The sequence below is a fragment of the Coregonus clupeaformis genome, chromosome 16 (assembly GCF_020615455.1).
Source record: "Coregonus clupeaformis isolate EN_2021a chromosome 16, ASM2061545v1, whole genome shotgun sequence".
In the NCBI taxonomy this organism is placed as follows: domain Eukaryota; kingdom Metazoa; phylum Chordata; class Actinopteri; order Salmoniformes; family Salmonidae; genus Coregonus; species Coregonus clupeaformis.
In genome coordinates this window covers 55,782,243-55,805,803 of record NC_059207.1, presented here as the reverse complement: position 1 = coordinate 55,805,803, position 23,561 = coordinate 55,782,243, and the positions used below count along the sequence as shown (strand labels likewise).

Genomic DNA, 23,561 nt, shown 5'->3' with positions numbered 1-23,561 from the left:
AGTGGCTTCGTAAGAAGCATTTCAAGGTCCTGGAGTGGCCTAGCCAGTCTCCAGATCTCAACCCCATAGAAAATCTTTGGAGGGAGTTGAAAGTCCGTGTTGCCCAGCGACAGCCCCAAAACATCACTGCTCTAGAGGAGATCTGCATGGAGGAATGGGCCAAAATACCAGCAACAGTGTGTGAAAACCTTGTGAAGACTTACAGAAAACGTTTGACCTGTGTCATTGCCAACAAAGGGTATATAACAAAGTATTGATAAACTTTTGTTATTGACCAAATACTTATTTTCCACCATAATTTGCAAATCAATTCATAAAAAATCCTACAATGTGATTTTCTGGATTATTTTTTGTCATTTTGTCTGTCATAGTTGACGTGTACCTATGATGAAAATTACAGTCCTCTCTCATCTTTTTAAGTGGGAGAACTTGCACAACTGGTGGCTGACTGTAAATGTGGACAGTTCTTCCAACAACTTCAATATGCGCCTTGGAATTCAATAAAGACGCGCGTCCCGATGTGTCTGTCTTCACTTGTAGTCTGTCAGAAGGATGCGATCACATGACGGGCATTGGCTAATAAGAATTGAGATATCTGAGAGAGCCATGTGAGTGAGAGGTGCTTTGGAGCACTCAGCCGGGAGAAGGGAATTATAATTATTATATTGAGCCCAAGGGCACAACGGCCAATGGCCGCAAAAGGCATGGATTTTTTTTAGGGGGCATTACGGCCACACAAAGGGGATGCGCCGGGAAATTCAAGGCATTATCAAGTGCTTGTCAAATTGTGAATGAGAAACTGATGAAGTGTGTGCAGCCTGCGCAAGAAAACAAAGCAGCGCTCATGCCTTTCATGCAACTTTTTTCAAACCATCATTAGAGTTGCATCATGTGGCCTTAGAATGTATTAAAAATCTAAACATATAGCCCAACGTTTGTATCACAACCAAAGTTGCATAAATAACTCTAAGTTAAGCATGTAGGAGGACCTGTTTCTTTGTTAACCACTCAACACAGAATAGCCGCCCGCATTGAGAAAATATCCTTTCAATTTTATTCAGCTATGTTCAATTGTATTCTTTATACTATAAAATAATATAAAATAATGCCACGGAATTCCAAGCAAATCTTGTCTGCTAAATGAACTAGTGTAGCCCACAGCCATATGGCACAGCCTGCCTGTTTTTGCTTTGTCATTATGGGGTATTGTGTGTAGATTGATGAGGAAATAAAACTATTTAATCCATTTTAGAATAAGGCTGTAACGTAACAAAATGTGGGGAAAAAATCAAGGGGTCTGAATACTTTCCGAATGCACTGTATGTGTGTTTGTGTTGTGTCAGTATGCGTGTGTGTGTTATGTGTTATGTGATATTTTTCCAACCCAACTCCTCGTTATGAACAGTTATGATTTTCCTCTGCTGATTGTGAAGGTTATATTTTGTCTGGAAAGAGGGCATATGTAAGCGAGAGCGAGAGAGATAAAACAACTCGGCACACCTTGTTGACTTCACACCCTCTAGAGGACGCACATCTGACACATTCACACATGTTGTGTACATCGCCTTCTTTCCAACTGCCTTGAACTCCTCCAATTCTGGGATCTTGAATGACAACAGCAGCCCCTACCCTCCTGCACCTCCCCCGCAGCAGCAGCAGTGACATTCAGGGTGAGGAGGATGTATTCTTGGCCCTCAGTCCACTGGTCAGAATGTGTGCTGTTGGACACAAAAGCTTGATAGGTTGCTGGCAAGGGCTCACAGACCTCCGTTACTATCTGCTTCAGCAGATGACCGGGTCCCTCTCCCAGATCTTCCACTGATCTGCATCAGATGGCCCAACTTTGCACACCCTGCAGTCAGCAGGCTTGAACGCAGGCTGGCTGAAGACAGTTTGTGAATGTAGGATGGAATTATGGAACAGGACATCACACTCACCCTCAGTGTGCATTGACCACCACACACTCCATACACACACTTGCTCGCACAAGTGCGTGGAGACACACACAAACACACATGCACAAACACATGCGCACACACACACTTGCTTACACACGTGTGCACACACAAAAACATACATCCACAGGCACGTGCACACCAGTGGTGTAAAGTAACTAAGTAAAAATACATTTAAAATACAAATATGTTTCTAAAGAAAATATATACTTCTTACTCCCATACATTTTCCCTGACACCCAAAAGCACTCGTTACATTTCGAATGCTCAGGCAGGACAGCAATATGGTCCAATTCACGCACCTAACAATATAACAAGATGTCATCCCTACTGAAAATGATCTGGCGGACTCACTAAACACAAACACTGCGTTTGTTAATTACATATGAGTGTGCCCCTGGCAAAAAATGGTGCTGTCTGGTTTGCACCACTGGTGCCAACACACACTTTTTCCTCAGTATGTGATCTGATCTGACTGCTACTAACCACATATTTGGAGAATCTGTTTTAAATATGTCTTACAGGGTGTGTGGGAGGTTGTTACATAACATTTTATTCATTCAAAAGTATACGGGTGTCGCTTTAATGTTATTTTCAGAGCGGCGTGGAGAACATTTTCTCCATTGCGTGCAGAAGGGCAGCAGACAGTTTTAGCAGACTAAGGTTGTTACTCATTGACAAAATAAGGCTTCATGCAACCTTGGTCATTCTTGAAAAAAGGTACAAAATGTTTACTCCAATGTTTTTATTTTTCACAGATGAACATCAGTTCAAACATACAGTATTTCTATAAAATAGTATAGTGTTTAAAAAGGCAACTTCAACCCATGTAAAATAATAGTATTTAAAAAATAAAAACACTTTTTCACACATTATTATTCCCAAAGATAATCTGTTTTCACAGATAAAACAAATACAGTGCATTCGGAAAGTATTCAGACCCCTTGACTTTTTCCACATTTTGTTATGTTAAATTATTCCCCCTCGACAATCTACTCACAATACCCCATAATGACAAAGTAAAAAACTATTTTTTTGTGTGCAAATCTATTAAAACGTAAATATTAAATTTACATAAGTATTCAGACCCTTTACTCAGTACTTTGTTGAAGCACCTTTGGCAGCCTTGAGTCTTCTTGGGTATCTTGCTTGGCACACCTGTATTTGGGGAGTTTCTCCGATTCTTCTCTGCAGATCCTCTCAAGCTCTGTCAGGTTGGATGGGGAGCATCGCTGCACAGCTATTTTCAGGTCTCTCCAGAGATGTTCGATCAGGTTCAAGTCCGGGCTCTGGCTGGGCCACTCAAGGACATTCAGAGACTTGTCCCGAAGCCACTCCTGCGTTGTCTTGGCTGTGTGCTGAGGGTCGTTGTCCTGCTGGAAGGTCAACCTTCGCCCCAGTCTGAGGTCCTGAGCGCTATGGAGCATGTTTTCATCAAGGATCTCTCTGTACTTTGCTCCGTTCATCTTTCCCTTGATCCTGACTAGTCTCCCAGTCCCTGCCGCTGAAAAACATCCCCATAGCATGATGATGCCGCCACCATGCTTCACCGTAGGGATGGTACCAGGTTTCCTCCAGATGTGATGCTTGGCATTCAGGTCAAAGAGTTCAATCTTGGTTTCGTCAGACCAGATAATCTTGTTTCTCATGGTCTGAGAGTCCTTTAGGTGACTTTTGGCAAACTCCAAGCGGGCTGTCATGTGCCTTTTACTGAGGAGTGGCTTCCGTCTGGCCACTCTACCATAAAGGCCTGATTGGTAGAGTGCTGCAAAGATGGTTGTCCTTCTGGAAGGTTTTACCATCTCCACAGAGGAACTCTGGAGCTCTGTCAAAGTGACCATCGGGTTCTTGGTCACCTCCCTGACCAAGGCCCTTCTCCCCTGATTGCTCAGTTTGGCTGGGCAGCCAGCTCTAGGAAGAGTCTTGGTGGTTCCAAACTTCTTCTATTTAAGAATGATGCAGCACTGTGTTCTTGGGGAGCTTCAAAGCTGCAAATTTTTTGGTACCCTTCCCCAGATCGGTGCCTCGACACAATTGTGTCTCGGAGCTCTACGGACAATTCCTTCGACCTCATGGCTTGGTTTTTGCTCTGACATGCACTGTCAACTGTGGGACCTTATATAGACAGGTGTGTGCCTTTCCAAATCATGTCCAATCAATTGAATTTCTCCAATCAAGTTGTAGAAACACCTCAAGGATGATAAATGGAAACAGGATGCACCTGAGCTCAATTTCAAGTCTCATAGCAAAGGGTCTGAATACTTACGTAAATACGTTTATTTTTATTTATTTTTTAATTCGCCAAACAAACCTGTTTTCTCTGTAATTATGGGGTATTGTGTGTACAGTGCCATGCAAAAAATATTCATCCCCCTTGGCGTTTTTCCCATTTTGTTGCATTACAACCTGTAATTTAAATGGATTTTTTATTTGGATTTCATGTAATGGACATACACAAAATAGTCCAAATTGGTGAAGTGAAATGAAAAAAATAACTTGTTTCAAAAAATTCAAATAAAAAAATAATGGAAAAGTGTTTCATGCAAATGTATTCACCCCCTTTGCTATGAAGCCCCTAAATAAGATCTGGTGCAACCAATTACCTTCAGAAGTCACATAATTAGTTAAATAAAGTCCACCTGTGTGCAATCTAAGTGTCACATGATCTCAGTATATATACACCTGTTCTGAAAGGCCCCAGAGTCTGCAACACCACCAAGCAAGCGGCACCATGAAGACCAAGGAGCTCTCCAAACAGGTCAGGGACAGCGTTGTGGAGAAGTACAGATCAGGGTTGGGTTATAAAAAATTATCAGAAACTTTGAACATCCCACGGAGCACCATTAAATCCATTATTAAAAAATGGAAAGAATATGGCACCACAACAAACCTGCCAAGAGAGGGCCACCCTCCAAAACTCACGGACCAGGCAAGGAGGGCATTAATCAGAGAGGCAACAAAGAGACCAAAGATAACCCTGAAGGAGCTGCAAAGCTCCACAGCGGAGATTGGAGTATATGTCCATAGGACCACTTTAAGCCATACACTCCACAGAGCTGGGCTTTACGGAAGAGTGGCCAGAAAAAAGCCATTGCTTAAAGAAAAAAATACGCAAACACGTTTGGTGTTCGCCAAAAGGCATGCGGGAGACTCCCCAAACATTTGGAAGAAGGTACTCTGGTTAGATGAGACTAAAATTGAGCTTTTTGGCCATCCAGGAAAACGCTATGTCTGGCGCCAACCCAACACCTCTCATCACCCCGAGAACACCATCCCCCCAGTGAAGCATGGTGGTGGCAGCATCATGCTGTGGGGATGTTTTTCATCGGCAGGGACTGGGAAACTGGTCAGAATTGAAGGAATGATGGATGACGCTAAATACAGGGACATTCTTGAGGGAAACCTGTTTCAGTCTTCCAGAGATTTGAGACTGGGACGGAGGTTCACCTTCCAGCAGGACAATGACCCTAAGCATACTGCTAAAGCAACACTCGAGTGGTTTAAGGGGAAACATTTAAATGTCTTGGAGTCCAATTGAGAATCTGTGGTATGACTTAAAGATTGCTGTACACCAGCGGAACCCATCCAACTTGAAGGAGCTGGAGCAGTTTTTCCTTGAAGAATGGGCAAAAATCCCAGTGGCTAGATGTGCCAAGTTTATAGAGACATACCCCAAGAGACTTGCATCTGTAATTGCTGCAAAAGGTGGCTCTACAAAGTATTGACTTTGGGTGGGTGAATAGTTATGCATGCTCAAGTTTTCTGTTTATTTCTTGTTTGTTTCACAAGAAAACATATTTTGCATCTTCAAAGTGGTAGGCATGTTTTGTAAATCAAATGATACAAACCCCCAAAAAATCAATTTTAATTCCAGGTTGTAAGGCAACAAAATAGGAAAAATGCCAAGGGGGGTGAATACTTTCGAAGCAAAAAATGTTTTTAATCTATTTTAGAATAAGGCTGTAATGTAACACAATGTGGAAAAAGTGAAGGGGTCTGAATAGTTTCCGAATGCACTGTATTAGATCAATACAATGGAATGGAATGCAAACTCAAGTTTGTTCAAAGAGCTAAAAAAAAACATAACCCTGACATTATTCCCAAAAGTACCAACGATAGGCTAGGTCAGTGTTTCCCAACCTGGTCCTGGGGACCCAAATGTTCACCCCACACATTTTAGTTTTTGCCCTAGCACTAACATAACTGATTAAACTAATCAAAGACTTGATGATGAGCTGATTAGTTGAATGAAGTGTGTTAGTGCTAGGGCAAAACAACAAACATGTGTACCGCTTTGGGTCCCTAGGATCAGGATTCAGGAAAACTGGGCTAGATGTACACCGGATAATTGTACTGTAATACTCTACCATTCCTTCATCTAGTTCAAAGCACCACCCACTCTGAGTTCAAAGGCTATACCACTCTGCTTTTAAAGGGTAGAACAGAATATAGTGCACTTGGTACTGTACCTTCGTCCTAGAGAACACCTTTACAGAAATTAACTTACGGCAGCCAGAGACTTGAAGTGACGTGACACATGATTTGATAATATTTTACTGTCATGTTTCAGTGGTATTTATCTGTTAATACTCATTATTTAAGTGGTAAGGATACTGATACTTTTACATAATTAAACATACTTTACCTACCTGCTAGTGAATGGTGAATAGTGTGCTTTTATCAATGTTCCCCAAATTACATTTAACACAAACTGTAGTTATTGTAAGTATTGTAAGGATATTGTAAGGTAAATATCAGGTAAGTAGTAGTGGACTGTAAATTAAAGTGTAACACATGATTGTCTCTCTTGGCCTATACAGTATGTAAACTTCAGTCCTGAAATTAGTTTTGACTGAAGCAGTGGTCCATCGTTTGACCGCAGTTGTGGTCAGTATTTCCCAGCAAATGGAGCCAAAGGCCACGTAGTACGGTTCACACAGTGGACCGGGAATGTACTGTAGTGATAAGGTTTCTCCAGAGACATGTCCACATAGACACACACACGCGCATGCACACAGACGCGCACACAGACACAGACACACACACACACACACACACACACACACACAGTCATGCACGCACGCACTTACAAACATGTCTCTCATGACATCTATAGTTCTTCAAAGTAAGCCACTCTGGTCTTGGTGCTCTGTAGAGTTAGCTGTAAGAGAAAAATACATTTATTAGATCTCCAAAACACCATAAACACCTGACCAGGACCAGTTCTACTACACCAGTGAGTTCACACATGAAATAACAGTTGGACAGGCTCTTCTATACTAGAAGTGACTTGTTAGCTGGCAATGTGGCTGTTTGTGAGGTGATGTTATCCACCTAGGATAATGCTTTTGCATGTACCACCTCACTTCTTGACAGTCTGTGTGTCTGTGTATTTACATTCAGCATTCTGACGGGACACGTTGATGTTGATGCCATTGTTTGTTTGTTATTCTGATAGAATCTTGACAATATTATGAAGGAACGCTGACACTTATTGAATCCTGACTTAATCTAGACACTTGTTTTCTCCTGGTTCTTTTTGTTGAACACAAGTCTCAAAGTTAAAAAGACGTTATGGGGAGAACAAAGCGAAGAGAGAGCGTTGTCGTCTTGCAGGAGACATTAATGGGCATGATTTCATTGGCCTGTCAAATACACAGCTCTGACTGTGATCTAAGGGAGTCACGATGACTGACATGTCTTTCTAGTATACCTCTGCTATTTATTTTAAAACCGTCTCAGAAGTTTGGGAGAGTACCTCAAGGCACAATGCCTCTCCCCCATGTGACCTACTTTTTGTGTGTATGTACTGTAAATTGTAAAGTATTTTGTCTGTAATGTCTTTTTCGTTATGTGTCGGACCCCAGTAAGACTAGCTGTCGCCATTGGCGTCGGCTAATGGGGATCCTAATCAAATTTAAATAAAAAATATCAGAGAGGGAGCAGCAAGTGGTGGAGGTTAGAAGGACTATGGGATGAATCCAAAGTTGAGATTTGTGCACATACTGTAACAACAATTTCGGAACAAATATCCCATTGACATCAATGCGTGATTCACAGAAAAGTTTTGAGTTATGCCACCTTATCTTAAGTTAGGATTCTTGATGGACAAAGCAAATGTATCCCCATCTATAGCAGGGGCTGCAGTACCTCAGTGGCCAGGCAGGTCAGACAGTGAAAATGAGCCTGATGGAAGATCAATGTTGAGCTAGAGCGCTGTGTTAATTATTTTTTCCATCCTAACCCAAATTAAGTGGTGATGGATTAATTTGGGCTGCTGGCTCTCTCTCTCTGCCCCCCCCCCCATCCATCCATCCATCCATCCATCCATCCATCCATCCATCTCTCTCTCGCTCGCTCTCTCTCCACCACTCACCTCCACAAACTAAAACCTAATTCAGTCAGGTAAAACAGAAAAAATTTATATATATATATATCATGTCTCCCATTAACCTAATGTAGCAGGCGTAAAATAAACGCCTGAGTGGGATGCCCCGCATTCTGGTCATGGCGAGAGAGAAAAACTGTCGGGGGAGGTTCTCTTCTGCAATGTTCAACCAATCCAGTAAATGTGGAGGAGGAGTTAATATGGATATTCCGGATGGAAACAACTTCAGACAGCAAGCTAGGCAAGAACTTCATCTCGAAGAAAGACAGGCCCTATCAATAGACAGGCCCTATCAATAGACAGGCCCTATCAATAGACAGGCACTATCAATAGACAGGCCCTATCTATAGGCATCTGCTATATGTTTAACCGGGGACAGTAAACAGCGAGGTGCACGTCCAAAAGCGGAAGTCGCGTCACAGGCTCTCTTCTTTTCCCCCTGAAAACCGGATGTTTCCAGTTTCTATCAACCCCGCTAAGGGTGGTCATCCATGTAAGTAAACAGAGGGGACTGCCAGCTTAAATACTAGAGTGGGGAGTTGGAAAGCATTATTGTTGGTGCTAGACTGTTGGCTAAATCTGTAGACACGGGTGTTCAAGCGCACCAAAATATACAATATGAGGGAGAGAAATGGATTTGCACAGTCTGTGTTTACCATCTTCTTATTTTACACCAGGCAGGTAGCCAAGCTTATAGACTAGCTGGCCACAGGCCTGACAGGGTAGTGTGTGTGTGTGTGTGTGTGTGTGTGTGTGTGTGTGTGTGTGGGTTGGTTCTTCTATCCTTGTGGGGACCTAAAATCCCCAAATGTCCCCACAAGGATAGTAAAACAAGGAAAATTCTCCCTCGTGGGGACATTTCCCACGTCCCCATGAGGACAAAGGCTATTTTAAGCTTAGGGGTTATGGTTAGGTTTGTAATTAAGGTTAGGGTTTGGGTTACGGGTTAAGGTTAGGGTTATGGTAAGGTTAGGTTTAGGGGTTAGGGAACATAGGATTTTGAATGGACATTAATTTTAGGTCCCCATGAGGATAGAAGAACATAATGCGAGTGTGTGTGTGTCACCATATTGTATTTTCCATCATGCTGATATTAATACCGATACTTACAAAAAGAAAATATTTGTTTTAAGAGTGTTGAAGAGTAAGTATGCCTTGTTGAGCCAGTTAATATACTCTAAAGGTTAATCAATAAACAATCAATAAAGATGATCTATCTATTCAATCACGACACAGTCCATAGCTGTGCACCAGCCTAAGGAAATCAACGTAATCTTTACCTCCTACCTACTCTTCCCAAACCCACCCTGTGAAGTTCATCATAATTTATTGAATCTGTAGCCGAATAAACTGCATGGTTTCCCCAGTCGTAGTGGGAGGACCACACACGATATCATCGCGTGACTCCCAAGTTTACTTCGATATGATGGTTATTATATCGATATTTGCGCATAAATGTGTTTTCACCGCAATTTCTCGCATTATTAATTTTACAGACACAAAAAGATCCCACCATGCCGAACGAACAAATTGTCTGTCGGCATTTATAAAATTGTTTCCATCACAGCTGTCGTGATTTTTTTATACGGTATGACGTTACTTGTATAAAAACTGTGGATGGAAACGTGGATAGTGATATGTATTTCCTGCAACTATCTGAAGAGGTAACAACAATTCCCTGTGTCTGTGTATGTGCAGTACTTTGTGTAGCCGTTAGCGATGATGCTCATGACATTTCTTCTGGTAGATGGAAAGGCTTTCCCAAAAACGTTCTCAATTAAATGTTAACTACAAAGTAGACTATGCGTACCTGGCAGAATGATATCATGATTATTTTCATCAACAACAGCCTCTTGCTAGGTGCTGCACTGGAGTTAAAGGGTAACTACACCCAAAAAGAACATTTTCTAAAATTGTTCCCAGACCTCAAAAGTGGTCTCCTGATGTGGTTTAAGCATTGTTGTAGACTTACAACATCCAATTTAGTTGTTTTTCTATTAAATAAGTGTGATTTTGAGAGCGAGAATCAGAAAAATCGGAGGGAAACTGAAACCTAGAAAAACAAAACGGAGAAAACGGAATTTGGGGAAAAACGTAATCAGGCAAAAAATATAATTGATTTTATAAACCAGCGGTCCCTGTCGCCTCCGGGCCTCAATCCCTTTCCTCCCTTACCCTCTCTGCCTCCTTTCCTCTCTCCTCCCACCTCTCCCCTCCTCCCTTCTCCTCAATCCCTCTGCACCCTTTCCTCTCTCCTCCCACCTCTCCCCTCCTCCCTTCTCTCCTCAACCCCGCTGCACCCTTTCCTCTCTCCTCCCACCTCTCCCCTCCTCCCCTCTCTCCTCAACCCCTCTGCACCCTTTCCTCTCTCCTCCCACCTCTCCCCTCCTCCCTTCTCTCCTCAACCCCTCTGCACCCTTTCCTCTCTTCTCCCACCTCTCCCCTCCTCCCTTCTCCTCAACCCCTCTGCACCCTTTCCTCTCTCCTCCCACCTCTCCCCTCCTCCCTTCTCTCCTCAACCCAGCTGCACCCTTTCCTCTCTCCTCCCACCTCTCCCCTCCTCCCTTCTCTCCTCAACCCCTCTGCACCCTTTCCTCTCTCCTCCCACCTCTCCCCTCCTCCCTTCTCTCCTCAACCCCGCTGCACCCTTTCCTCTCTCCTCCCACCTCTCCCCTCCTCCCTCCTCCCTTCTCTCCTCAACCCCTCTGCACCCTTTCCTCTCTCCTCCCACCTCTCCCCTCCTCCCTTCTCTCCTCAACCCCTCTGCACCCTTTCCTCTCTCCTCCCACCTCTCCCCTCCTCCCTTCTCTCCTCAACCCCTCTGCACCCTTTCCTCTCTCCTCCCACCTCTCCCCTCCTCCCTTCTCTCCTCAACCCCTCTGCACCCTTTCCTCTCTCCTCCCACCTCTCCCCTCCTCCCTTCTCTCCTCAACCCCTCTGCACCCTTTCCTCTCTCCTCCTCACTCCTTCGCAGCCTCCCCCTCTTTTTCTCAGGGTAACCACACAGACACAGACATACCACAGAGCCACACTGCAATGGCAGTGCAGTCTCATTCCCCAACACAAAGAGTATTGCTCACTGCCCCCCAGTTCAATTAAACAAACACAGTGACTAAGCCCAGCTAAAGCTCAGAACACCCAAGGTGCTCCCATCCATTCCAATGACTGATCGCAGGGCTAAAATCAATTAGTGCTACTCTAACAAGTTTATTTTACACACAGAGACAGAAGAAGGGGTGGCAGGGGGAGGGAGAGGCGTTTTGTATGGATGTGCCAAAGCTCACATTTCACCTCAATGGTTTTAAGGATTTAGCGAAGAATCTGGGGGTTGTAGATAACGGTTCAGGTTGTGAGCTTAATTTGTTAATTCCTCTTGATGATAGCAGAATAAGTCTTCTCTATGTGAAAGTAGTTAGACGGTTATGTTTGATATGCAAGTCTGTGGTGTGTGAGTGGTAGGCTATATGAGGTGTGTGGGAGCAATGTGTAAGGAGTCATGTGAGAAGTGTGTATGACGATTGTTTGTGTGAGATAGACCAATGTATGTGTCATCGACACTGGATAAGTTAACGACAGACAGCACTATATGGAGTACCTTTTTGAAGTTGCTGTGCTTGCTGGTGCCTTTCTTAGTGTTGTGTGTTTATGACGATTGTGTAAGACGTAATCCTATGTGTGTGTGTGTGTGTGTGTGTGTGTGTGTGTGTGTGTGTGTGTGTGTGTGTGTGTGTGTGTGTGTGTGTGTGTGTGTGTGTGCGCCTGTCTGAGGAGTTATAGGGCTTACCTTTTTGAAGTTACTGTGCTTGCTGGTGCCCTTCTCAGTGTTCTCGTTGTGGAGTATATCCAGAGGTGTCTCTCGCTCCTTCAGCTTCAGAGACTCTATCTCTGTCTTCAGCTCGTTCAGCTGCTCCTGAAGGTGCTTACTCTTCTCCATGTACTCCACCCTGAGAGGACCACAGAAATATGAACGACAATCCTCCACCTGGGTCATACAGGCCGAAACAGGAAAGCATTATCTGAACTTAAGAATAACAAACATTCTTTATCGTTTTCTGTTCCACAATGCTTTGAAATAGTTTTGCTACGGTGTGCCCTAATGAATACAATCCTGACCTCCACAGATGAAAATTGTTGAGTTATTAATCTTACCATGTGACAAGCAGTCATTTTGATTCACGAATATGACATAAAAAGGGTTGTAAAAACTTGAATAGCTGCTTGAATTTCATTGATTAACATAAAGTGATAGATACTTAAACAAGATGATAGTGATACAACATGTCTACATCATTTTTTTCAGAACTTGAACATCATGAACTAGTACCATCTGTGCCACATCTTTACAAACAATTAACAATCTAGTGACATTTCTGTACACTATAATATCCATTAATGATGAAATGAGTGCTTCTGACTGCAATGCTTCAACATTGTACCACCATGAGTCACGGTCCATGACATTTCCGTGCTCGACGCATGATAGAGCACACGGGACATGTCTCATTCGGATGCTGTGGTGTACTGTACGTGTGTACAATCAATCAATGATCTAATTGGATGAAGTCAGGCGGCGGGACAGAGAGAGTGGCTAGTGAGTGACTCACTTTTCCGTCTTGAGAGATGGGGAGAATCAGACAGGGAGTAGGAGACAGCGACAGAGCAAGAGCAGGAGATACGGTTGACAAAGACGGAGACAGGTAGTCCAAGAAGGAGGGGGAGAAAGAGAGGGACGGAGAGGGGAAAATGACAGGTGAATACAGGACATAGAGGGAAGGTTACAGTAGAGAAAGTACATCTGATTGGATGAAGTCAGGCAGAAAGAGAGCCAGTGATGAAGTCAGGCAGAAAGAGAGCCAGTGGTGAAGTCAGGCAGAAAGAGAGCCAGCTCCTCGAGATAGGGGAGAAGCGAGAGAGAAAGAGGGACAGGGACGAATAGAACAGAGACGGAAAGAGGGACATGTCTGTAATAGTGGTGTACATCTGATTGTTAATGCAGCAGCAGGATGAAGCGAGATGGTCAGTGACTCACGTATCCTTCTCGAAAGAGGAGAGAAAAGAGAGAGAGTGATGGAGAGAGAAAGAGAAGGATGAGAAGGCAGAGGCAGAGAGAGCGAGGTGGTCAGTCACTCACTTCTCCTTCTCAATCTCCATGGAGAGGCGCTTCATGTCTGTGTCTTTGAAGTCGAAGCTCAGGTTCTCTCTGCTGAAGCTCAGGTCTGGAGGCATCGCATCGCCTGGGACGGCCGAGGGCTGGGAGGAGGAGAGAAAGAGAGAGGAGGGAGAGGGGGTGGGGAGGAGGGGGGAGGTAAGGAGACGGGAAATAAAAGAAAATGAGAGAGAGGGATAGCAGCAGAAGAGAGTGACAGACAGAGAGACGGAGGGAGTGACAGATTCAGATGAATACTTTGATATGAGCGCAGACACACATAACACACTTCCCGAATGATGACGGAGGCAAAATACCCCAGAATGCATTAACCACGTGTGTACATCTAGTCCGTGTGGATCAGAGCTGCAGTAATGTACAATATAATAGCTGTTGAATGACTTATTTTGTTAGGATCCCCATTAGCTGAAACCAATGGCGACAGCTAGTCTTACTGGGGTCCGACACATAACGAAAAAGACATTACAGACAAAATACTTTCCAATTTGCATACATAAACAAACTATGTAGTGTAGGGCTGTCCCAGACAAAAAAATCTATTCATTCGACAAATCGATTGGTCAATATTTTAAAACGTGTATTTTTCCATATATAGACACATCCTATGTGTTTTAGTCAAATAAATGATATGCCCTGAGCTTGTCTGATGCTTTAAGCAAAACGTTTGATGAAATAATGAAGACACAAATGACTAGAACGGGTCCGAACGCAATTGATTTGATTGTGCCGGGCCTGGCTCAGACTTGCTGCTCTGTGTAAAGAAAAGACAGCGAGTGACTGTGTGACTAGCACCCGTTGTCTCTCTCTCCTCCCTGCTGCAGAGACCACCATAGAACATCAACAGCGTGTATCACGCTGTCCGTGTTGCTGAAGCTGCAACATAATTACAGCCATTTCTGACTGAAAAGTTACTGTAAGTATTGAAATATAGGCCTAAGTAAGTTACGGTATTAAGACTAAACAGGATGTGCTCTTAGGCCTGCAGCTCAATGGTGGTTATCCCAGGCTGCTATACTAAGCCTACTAATGATAATGACATTACTTATTACATTTAACAGTTATGCTATTGATTATAGACTTAATTAAGTTGGGGTTTCCTCTCTCCTCACTTTTCTTAGACAATTAAGGCAAAGGCTGTTTTCTCGTCTCCTAACTCTGCTGCTGCCTCCGCCGCATTGTTCTCAACACCAATATGCTGGTTAACTTTGCTATTATGCACATAGCAACATGGTCTAGGAAAAGGCGCCAATTCAACAGCGCACTGATGTGTTTCAGATCCACAGACAGCAACCACTGTCCAACACGGGAGAAAGCGCATTTGTTATAAAATAATACATGTTTTATTTGTGTTGTACCATTGTTCTTAGATAACCATATAACCATTTGCAATTTCAGTAGCACATGTCTTAGACTGATGGACTGTGCCATCACCACAGCCTCCACAATGGATCAGTCCACTCAGACAGGCGCGAATCAGACAGGTGTTTTGTACACCATGATTATTTTTTTATATATTTTTTGCTACTTGCTCAACTAAAGAAATATCGGTCGACCAACAGCCTATCGACCAAACAATCGACCAGTCGACTAAATGAGGTCAGCCTAGTAAACACAACAAGTAGGTCACATGGGGGAGAGGCATTGTGCCGTGAGGTGTTGCTTTATTTGTCTTTTTAAACCAGGTTTTCTGTTCACTTGTGCTATATAAGATGGAAGGGAGTTACATACAATCATGGCTCTGTATAATACTGTACGTTTTCTTGAATTTGTTCTGGACCTGAGGACTGTGAAAAGACCCCAGGTGGCATGTCTAGTGGCAAGTGTGTGTGTGTCAGAGCTGTGTGTAAGTTGACTATGCAAACAATTTGAAATTTCAAACACATTAATGTTTCTTATAAAAACAAGAAGTGATGCGTTAGTCTTTCCTCAACTCTTAGCCAAGTGAGACTGGCATGCATATTATTGATATTAGTCCTTTGATTACAATGAAGAGCAAAACGTGCCCCTCAGTTCTGGGCCAGCTGCAGCTTAACTAGTCCTTCTTTGTAGCACTTGGCCATATGACAATAATCAAGATAAGATTAAACTAGAGCCTGCAGGACTTGCTTTGTGGAGTGTGGTGTCAAAAAAGCAGAGCATCTCTTTATCACGGAGAGACCTCTCCCCATCTTTACAACCATTTAATCAATATGTTTTGTCCATGACAGTTTACAATCTAAGATAACACCAAGTAATTTAGTCTCCTCAACTTGCTCAACAGGCACACCATTCATTACCAGATTCAGCTGAGGTCTAGAACTTAGGGAATGATTTGTACCAAATACAACGCTCTTAGTTTTAGAGATGTTCAGGACCATCTTATTACTGGCCACCCATTCTAAAACTGAATGGATGATGTGTGAACAGTATTGATGAGGCATATCTTCCAAATGCAATATTGTCTCACAGTACACATACAGGCCAACAATATGGGTAATTTAATTACCCAGGATGTTTAAAAAGAAACCTGTTGAGTTGAAATGATAGCCCACAATAGCTTACATTGCACATCCGGGGCTGTATTTGGGTCTTTCCATAAACTAGGGTACCAGTGAGCATTTCTTGTAGTGGGTAACTGTTTGGAGCTGTTACAAAGTCATTAGTAATAATTTGCCATTTGTTTGTTAAGTCAAATGACACCGCTGGTCCTGCTCACACTGCCCTACCCTATGCTTTGACTTCTTTCTCCCCTCTCTCTCCAGATGAAATCTTGCGACTTGTGACGGCCGGCCGCCCAACAACCTGCCCGCTTGACCCTATCCCCTCCTCTCTTCTCCAGACCATTTCCGGAGACCTTCTCCCTTACCTCACCTCGCTCATCAACTCATCCTTGACCGCTGGCTATGTCCCTTCCATCTTCAAGAGAGCGAGAGTTGCACCCCTTCTCAAAAAACCTACACTCGATCCCTCCGATGTCAACAACTACAGACCAGTATCCCTTCTTTCTTTTCTCTCCAAAACTCTTGAGCGTGCCGTCTTTAGCCAACTCTCTTGCTATCTCTCTCAGAATGACCTTCTTGATCCAAACCAGTCAGGTTTCAAGACTGGTCATTCAACTGAGACTGCTCTTCTCTGTGTCACAGAGGCTCTCCGCACTGCTAAAGCTAACTCTCTCTCCTCTGCTCTCGTCCTTCTAGACCTATCTGCTGCCTTTGATACTGTGAACCATCAGATCCTCCTCTCCACCCTCTCCGAGTGGGCATTTCCGGGGCGGCTCACTCATGGATTGCGTCCTACCTGACAGGTCGCTCCTACCAGGTGGCGTGGCGAGAATCTGTCTCCGCACCATGTGCTCTCACCACTGGTGTCCCCCAGGGCTCAGTTCTAGGCCCTCTCCTATTCTTGCTATACACCAAGTCACTTGGCTCTGTCATATCCTCACATGGCCTCTCCTATCATTGCTACGCAGACGACACACAATTAATCTTCTCCTTTCCCCCTTCTGATAACCAGGTGGCGAATCGCATCTCTGCATGTCTGGCAGACATATCAGTGTGGATGACGGATCACCACCTCAAGCTGAACCTCGGCAAGACGGAGCTGCTCTTCCTCCCGGGGAAGGACTGCCCGTTCCATGATCTCGCCATCACGGTTGACAACTCCGTTGTGTCCTCCTCCCAGAGTGCAAAGAGCCTTGGTGTGACCCTGGACAACACCCTGTCGTTCTCCGCTAACATCAAGGCGGTGACCCGATCCTGTAGGTTCATGCTCTACAACATTCGCAGAGTACGACCCTGCCTTACACAGGAAGCGGCACAGGTCCTAATCCAGGCACTTGTCATCTCCCGTCTGGATTACTACAACTCGCTGTTGACTGGGCTCCCTGCCTGTGCCATTAAACCCCTACAACTCATCCAGAACGCCGCAGCCCATCTGGTGTTCAACCTTCCCAAGTTCTCTCACGTCACCCCGCTCCTCCGCACACTCCACTGGCTTCCAGTTGAAGCTCGCATCTGCTACAAGACCATGGTGCTTGCCTACGGAGCTGTGAGGGGAACGGCACCTCCGTACCTTCAGGCTCTGATCAGTCCCTACACCCAAACGAGGGCATTGCGTTCATCCACCTCTGGCCTGCTGGCCCCCCTACCTCTGCGGAAGCACAGTTCCCGCTCAGCCCAGTCAAAACTGTTCGCTGCTCTGGCACCCCAATGGTGGAACAAGCTCCCTCACGACGCCAGGACAGCGGAGTCACTCACCACCTTCCGGAGACACTTGAAACCCCACCTCTTTAAGGAATACCTGGGATAGGATAAAGTAATCCTTCTACCCCCCCTTACCCCACCCCAAAAAAACAAAAAAAAAAGAATATTGTAAAGTGGTTGTCCCACTGGCTATCATAAGGTGAATGCACCAATTTGTAAGTCGCTCTGGATAAGAGCGTTTGCTAAATGACGAAAATGTAAATGTAAAATGTTACCATGTGAATACATTAAGATATAAAGGGGGAACATAGATACATTCAATATAATTAATGAGTTGAATCAAAACCCTTTCTCATGCTTGGAGTCTTCACAGAATTGGCAAAAATCATGTGACATAAAACACTACCTTTCTTTCCTTACATTTATGATACTGTTGTTTGTCGTTATACCATATACTAAGCATTTAACAATTGAATTACACATTGAACTTGATCCTGTAAAATTACTGGATATTGCTGTCGGACACTTTTTTGTATGGAGATCTCGGAAGTACACTGTAACCTCGTAACATTTCGTATCTCCCTATGTTACGGTGTGAAAACAGTTTTCATGGGCACACATATCCAAAATAATGTCTGAGATTGCAAAATTGAATGCTTCTAACAGAAAAAGCAACTTTAAAATGATTAATAAAACTAAAATCCACACTGTCATTAACAGGGTCCTTCAATAATTATCCACAATAGCTGTTTGACGCGCATTTGATGCCTAGCTGTTTAGTTACGAGAGAACGTTATCACACTACTTCAGCTGATTCAGGAAAGGATTTTCTGAATGACAATCAAGTGATAACGAGCTTGTGTGATGCCGCACGCGATTGAACAACAGCCAAAGTGCAGGAATTAATGTTGATCTCAAGGGTTGACAGAATGTTTTTGTGTCTATGTTGTTACGGGGGTCAGGATAAATAGCCTGTCTATTCTGAGGATTCTTGTAGCCTAGTAGTCTGTTTGACTTATGGCAGATATGTTACATTGAGAAGATAAAGTGTCAAGTTCATGAGTGAAAGGGATGGGCGATGGAACGTTAGCTGACTTGTGATGGGACAGTGTGTTAGGTAGAGCCATCATCATGCGCAACATGAGTGCCATGCGCATACAAAACATTTATTTCTAAAGGCTTTCCCAAAAAACGGTCCCAATTAAATGTTGACTGCAGTTAAGGAATACCTGGAAGAATGATATCATAATGGTATCAATTGGGTGGGTGTTAGTTTGTTTTGAAAACTCTCCCATCACATGTCTAGTAGCCAACAAACACCCTAGTCAAACACAACAGTTGTCACGATCGTCAGGAACAGAGGACCAAGGCGCAGCGTTGAATGCGAACATACTTTTTATTTAGTGATTACACGAACAAAAACAACAAACGATAACGTGACGTCCACGGTCTAACACAAACCACACTGGAACAAGATCCCACAAACACTGTGGGAAAACTGGCTGCTTAAGTATGGTTCCCAATCAGAGACAACAAGCAACAGCTGATACACGTTGCCTCTGATTGAGAACCACACCGGCCAACATAGAAATACAACACTAGAACGGACACAACGAGCACAAAACATAAAGAACACTCACACCCTGGCTCAACATACAAGCGTCCCCAGAGCCAGGGCGTGACAACAGTCAACTGCAAGGTGTGCAGTTGAATTAAAGGAGAACTACAGGAAGTTTTGCAATGTGAACAGTTGAATTAAAGGGGAACTACACCAATTATATATTTTTTCTTTACTCAAAAAAGTGGTCTACTGATGTGGTTTAAGCATTGTTGCGTATAAAGTGATTCTGAGAGGGAAAACCTGATTATTATTATTTTTAAGTTTTCCATAGGCCTACTTGTCATCCTTTATTTATGGTCACTTGACATGAGTCATCTCTGAGGTTAGTTCCTGGCAACAGTTGATCCACGTCTCCTCCAGATTATGTTATCCGGTGTGTGACCTGTGTAGGACACAGGGCCTGTTTGTGCGACCACTGTTGCTGGTAGGGCTGACCCCAATTAGTCGACTGGTTGATTGTTTGGTCGTTAGGCTGTTGGTCGACCGAGATTGGTTTAGTCGAGCAGTAACAAATATATATATATTTCCGCTCATCTCAGTGAACTAATCCATTGCGGAGGCCTAGACTAAAAGCCAATTTATGCTTGATCCAAAAATGCTCCGTACCGCATCGCCACGCGCCTCCCAAATGTTGTCAGGCTCTGCATAGCGCCGCATTGACATTATTGGTTGACGGTAGGTGGGGGCGGTACATGCTGTAGAAAACACAAACTAACTTCCTTGACAACAGCTCTGCGCTGCTCCGCGAAGCGCAAGAAGTATGAATGCCCTGACTTCTGCTGAGGCCATATCACCGTAAATGCTGCACAGCCAATGCAGACGTCGGATTGACCATGCAGCGCCCAGATGCACCATGTACTTCTTCCTACAGAATGCGCTCTCTCCTGCCAATTTGTGCACATTCTTTGTTTCATAACTTCATTGTGTGAATTGTTTGTTTATTTACCGTTAATTCCTATAATTTCTAATCTCGGTAATTTCTGTTAATGCATTTAATATTATTATTCCAGGCTTCCCGTTATCATTGTCGGAGTGGACAATTATTTGCAGAGTGCACAACCTATGCTACACTTGTGAGACACAAGTTTTGGTTTATTTCTGTCAATTTAGTCATTGTCTTTTGTTTGGAGCGCTCCTGTCAATGTTGAGTAAGGACGCGCACGCATAGAAGTAGGCCTATAGGCTACCTGGTCTGCGCGCAAATGTAGGCATATAAATGTGCCCATTTGGGGATCTGATAGTATTTCTGATTGGCTTAACCCATCACTACTAATGACCTTTGGAGCTTCTCAAAGTAATGTTTTCTTCACCTCAAACAGCAAGCAAACAAAGTCTGTTTTTACATCCATTGAGAATTACAATAGTTCCTGAATGTATTTGAAAAACCTTTCTAGCTCTCGTCATTTCGATAACCACTCAGTGTGAAAGGGAAAAATGTAATGCACTGATCCAGTGGAAACGTCATAAAATAAGCCTACCTGATTACAAAGAGGGACTTAGGAAAATTGCAATTGGCTCAGAACAGGGCAGCACGGCTAGCCCTTGGATGTACACAGAGAGCTAACATTAATAACATGCATGTCAATCTCTCCTGGCTCAAAGTGGAGGAGAGATTGACTTCATCACTACTTGTATTTGTGAGAGGTATTGACATGTTGAATGCACCGAGCTGTCTGTTTGAACTACTGCCACACAGCTCGGACACCCATACATACCCCACAAGACATGCCACCAGAGGTCTCTTCACAGTCCCCAAGTCAAGAACAGACTATGGGAGGCGCAGAGTACTACATAGAGCCATGACTACATGGAACTCTATTCCACATCAAGTAACTCATGCCAGCAGTAAAATAGATAAAAATAAATTTTATGGAACAGCGGGGACTGTGAAGCAACACAGATACACATGCATACAAACACACGATAACATACGCACTATACACACATGTACACATGGATTTTGTGTTATAGATATGTGGTAGTAGAGTAGAGGCCTGAGGGCACACACTTAATATTTTGTGAAATCTGTTATAAATGTATTGTAATGTTTTTAAAATGTATAACTGCCTTAATTTTGCTGGTCCCCAGGAAGAGTAGCTGCTGCCTTGGCAGCAGCTAATGGGGATCCATTAATTACAAATAGTTGGGTCAGGTTAAGGTTAAAGTTTTTTTTCTTCTGGTTATCTAGATCTCTGGCGCCCTCTTGTGGCATTTGTCTTATTTCATCAAACCATTACATTTACATTTACATTTTAGTCATTTAGCAGACGCTCTTATCCAGAGCGACTTACAGTTAGTGAGTGCATACATTATATTTTTTATTTGTTCTTTTTTTATACTGGCCCCCCGTGGGAATCGAACCCACAACCTTGGCGTTACAAACGCCATGCTCTACCAACTGAGCTACATCCCCTGCCGGCCATTCCCTCCCCTACCCTGGACGACGCTGGGCCAATTGTGCGCCGCCCCATGGGGTCTCCCGGTCGCGGCCGGCTACGACAGAGCCTGGATTCAAACCAGGATCTCTAGTGGCACAGCCTTAGACCACTGCGCCACTCGGGAGGAAGACCATAAGCCTAAAGCGTCAGACAAGCTCAATGCATATAGTTGATTTTATTAAAACACATTGGGTGTGTCTACATATGGAAAAATACAGATAACTTTTCGGTCGACCAAGATTTTGTTTAGTCGGGGACAGTCCTAGCTGCTGGTATCCACTTTGGACCTTTGCAGTAGTTCCGAGCAAGAACTCTCTCTCCAGCTCTGGCGCTCCGTCTCGCCACCTGTGCTCTCTGTTGTATCTGCACAACCTGTTAGTCTTTGGAGGTCGAGTCGTGTGCAAAGCTGTCTTTTCATCATGGCTGACGCGGGTGCCACTTTGGTTGTAGCATGGGGGGGGGTTTCTGTGATGTTTTTAAAGCATGCTTCATCATCTGGACAAATCTTTCAGCGAGGCTGTTTGTTGCAGGGTGATACGGCACTGACTTGATGTGCTGAATTCCATTTGCTTCCATGAATGACTGGAACTCTTCAGACACCAGTTGGGGGCCATTATCGCAATCCGATGCGACTGAAGATTGACCATAGCTCTTCAATGTTTCTCTCCGCTGAGGTGCTCTTCATCACTGCAACGTCAGGCCATTTGCTGTGTGCGTCGTTTACGACTAAGAACATACGATATTCCAGTGGGCCTGCATAGTCTATGTGGACTCGCTGCCAAGGCTCCTCTGGGAAGTCCCATGGGTGTAGTGGCGCTAGCTGAGGCATGTTCCTCATCTTTTGACATGCAGAACATAACTTGGCCTTGTCTTCGATAGCTGCGTCCAAACCTGGCCACCAAAAGTAGCTGCGTGCATTCTCCTTCATTCGCACCATGCCACAGTGCCCTGAATGGAGTTCTTCAAGCACCTGCCTTCTCAGTGGCGGCGGTATGATGACTTGAAAGCCCCATAGCAAGCATCCAGACTGAACTGTGAGCTTGTTTCTCCTCACCGACAGCTCTCCTCCTTTCCCACAAGTGACAATGTACACGACCTCAGACATCACTGGGGGTTAACTTTTTCACTTGGACAGACGTAATTGGGGCGTTCGTCACTTCCTTGAAGTAGAAGATTTCAGCCTGGGAGTGCTCAGTGTGTGTGACAGGTAAGCGAAGCATTGAGAGGCCGTCTGCATTGCAGTGCTGCTCAGACCTTCTGTACTTGGTATCGTACTGGTGAGCAGATAACAGTAATGCCGATGTGGGAACCAAAGATTTTCTAAAAAAGTTGGGTTCTTTTAATATAGACTGTACTATATTGACTCTGTTTTACAAATCCTTTATTGAGAGTATTTTAACTTTTTGTATTGTTTGTTGGTTTGGCAATGCCACTGTCAGTCAGAGAAACATGCTGAGAATGATTATTACCACAGCAAGTAAGGTACTTGGAGTCAAACAGACAGGCCTGGATGAGATCTTTAAGGTCAGGGCCCTCCGTAAGGCTCACAAAATCATTTTAGACCCAAGTCACCCCCTGTACCTGGACTTTGAATTACTCCCCTCTGGGCGTAGGTATAGGGCACCCCTCAGCAGGAAAAATAGAACGAGACAATAATTTGTGCCAGGTGTGATATCCCTCTTAAATAGCTCGGGCAAATGTTCCCATTGACCCCGTAAGGCCAGCAGGCTAGTCTTTGTTTTAAATGTTTTAAATGTTTTATTTCTTATTTCCTACTTTTATTGGTGCGTGACTGTTATTGAAAGTTGTAT

The 23,561-nt window shown here is 44.0% G+C and overlaps 1 protein-coding gene across 1 annotated transcript in view; it reads right to left on the bottom strand.

Moving 5' to 3' along the window:
- Positions 1–5,906: 5,906 nt before the first annotated feature.
- Positions 5,907–23,561, bottom strand: part of nf2a (NF2, moesin-ezrin-radixin like (MERLIN) tumor suppressor a) — a 62,252-nt gene continuing 44,597 nt past the window's right edge. Inside the window, exons 14-16 of the mRNA XM_041901667.2 lie at positions 13,475–13,593; positions 12,128–12,287; positions 5,907–7,116 (exon numbers count right to left, since the gene is read on the bottom strand). Of these exons, the coding sequence (XP_041757601.1) occupies positions 7,066–7,116; positions 12,128–12,287; positions 13,475–13,593 (330 nt within the window). The 3' untranslated portion in view covers positions 5,907–7,065. The remainder of the gene's footprint in view (positions 7,117–12,127; positions 12,288–13,474; positions 13,594–23,561) is intronic.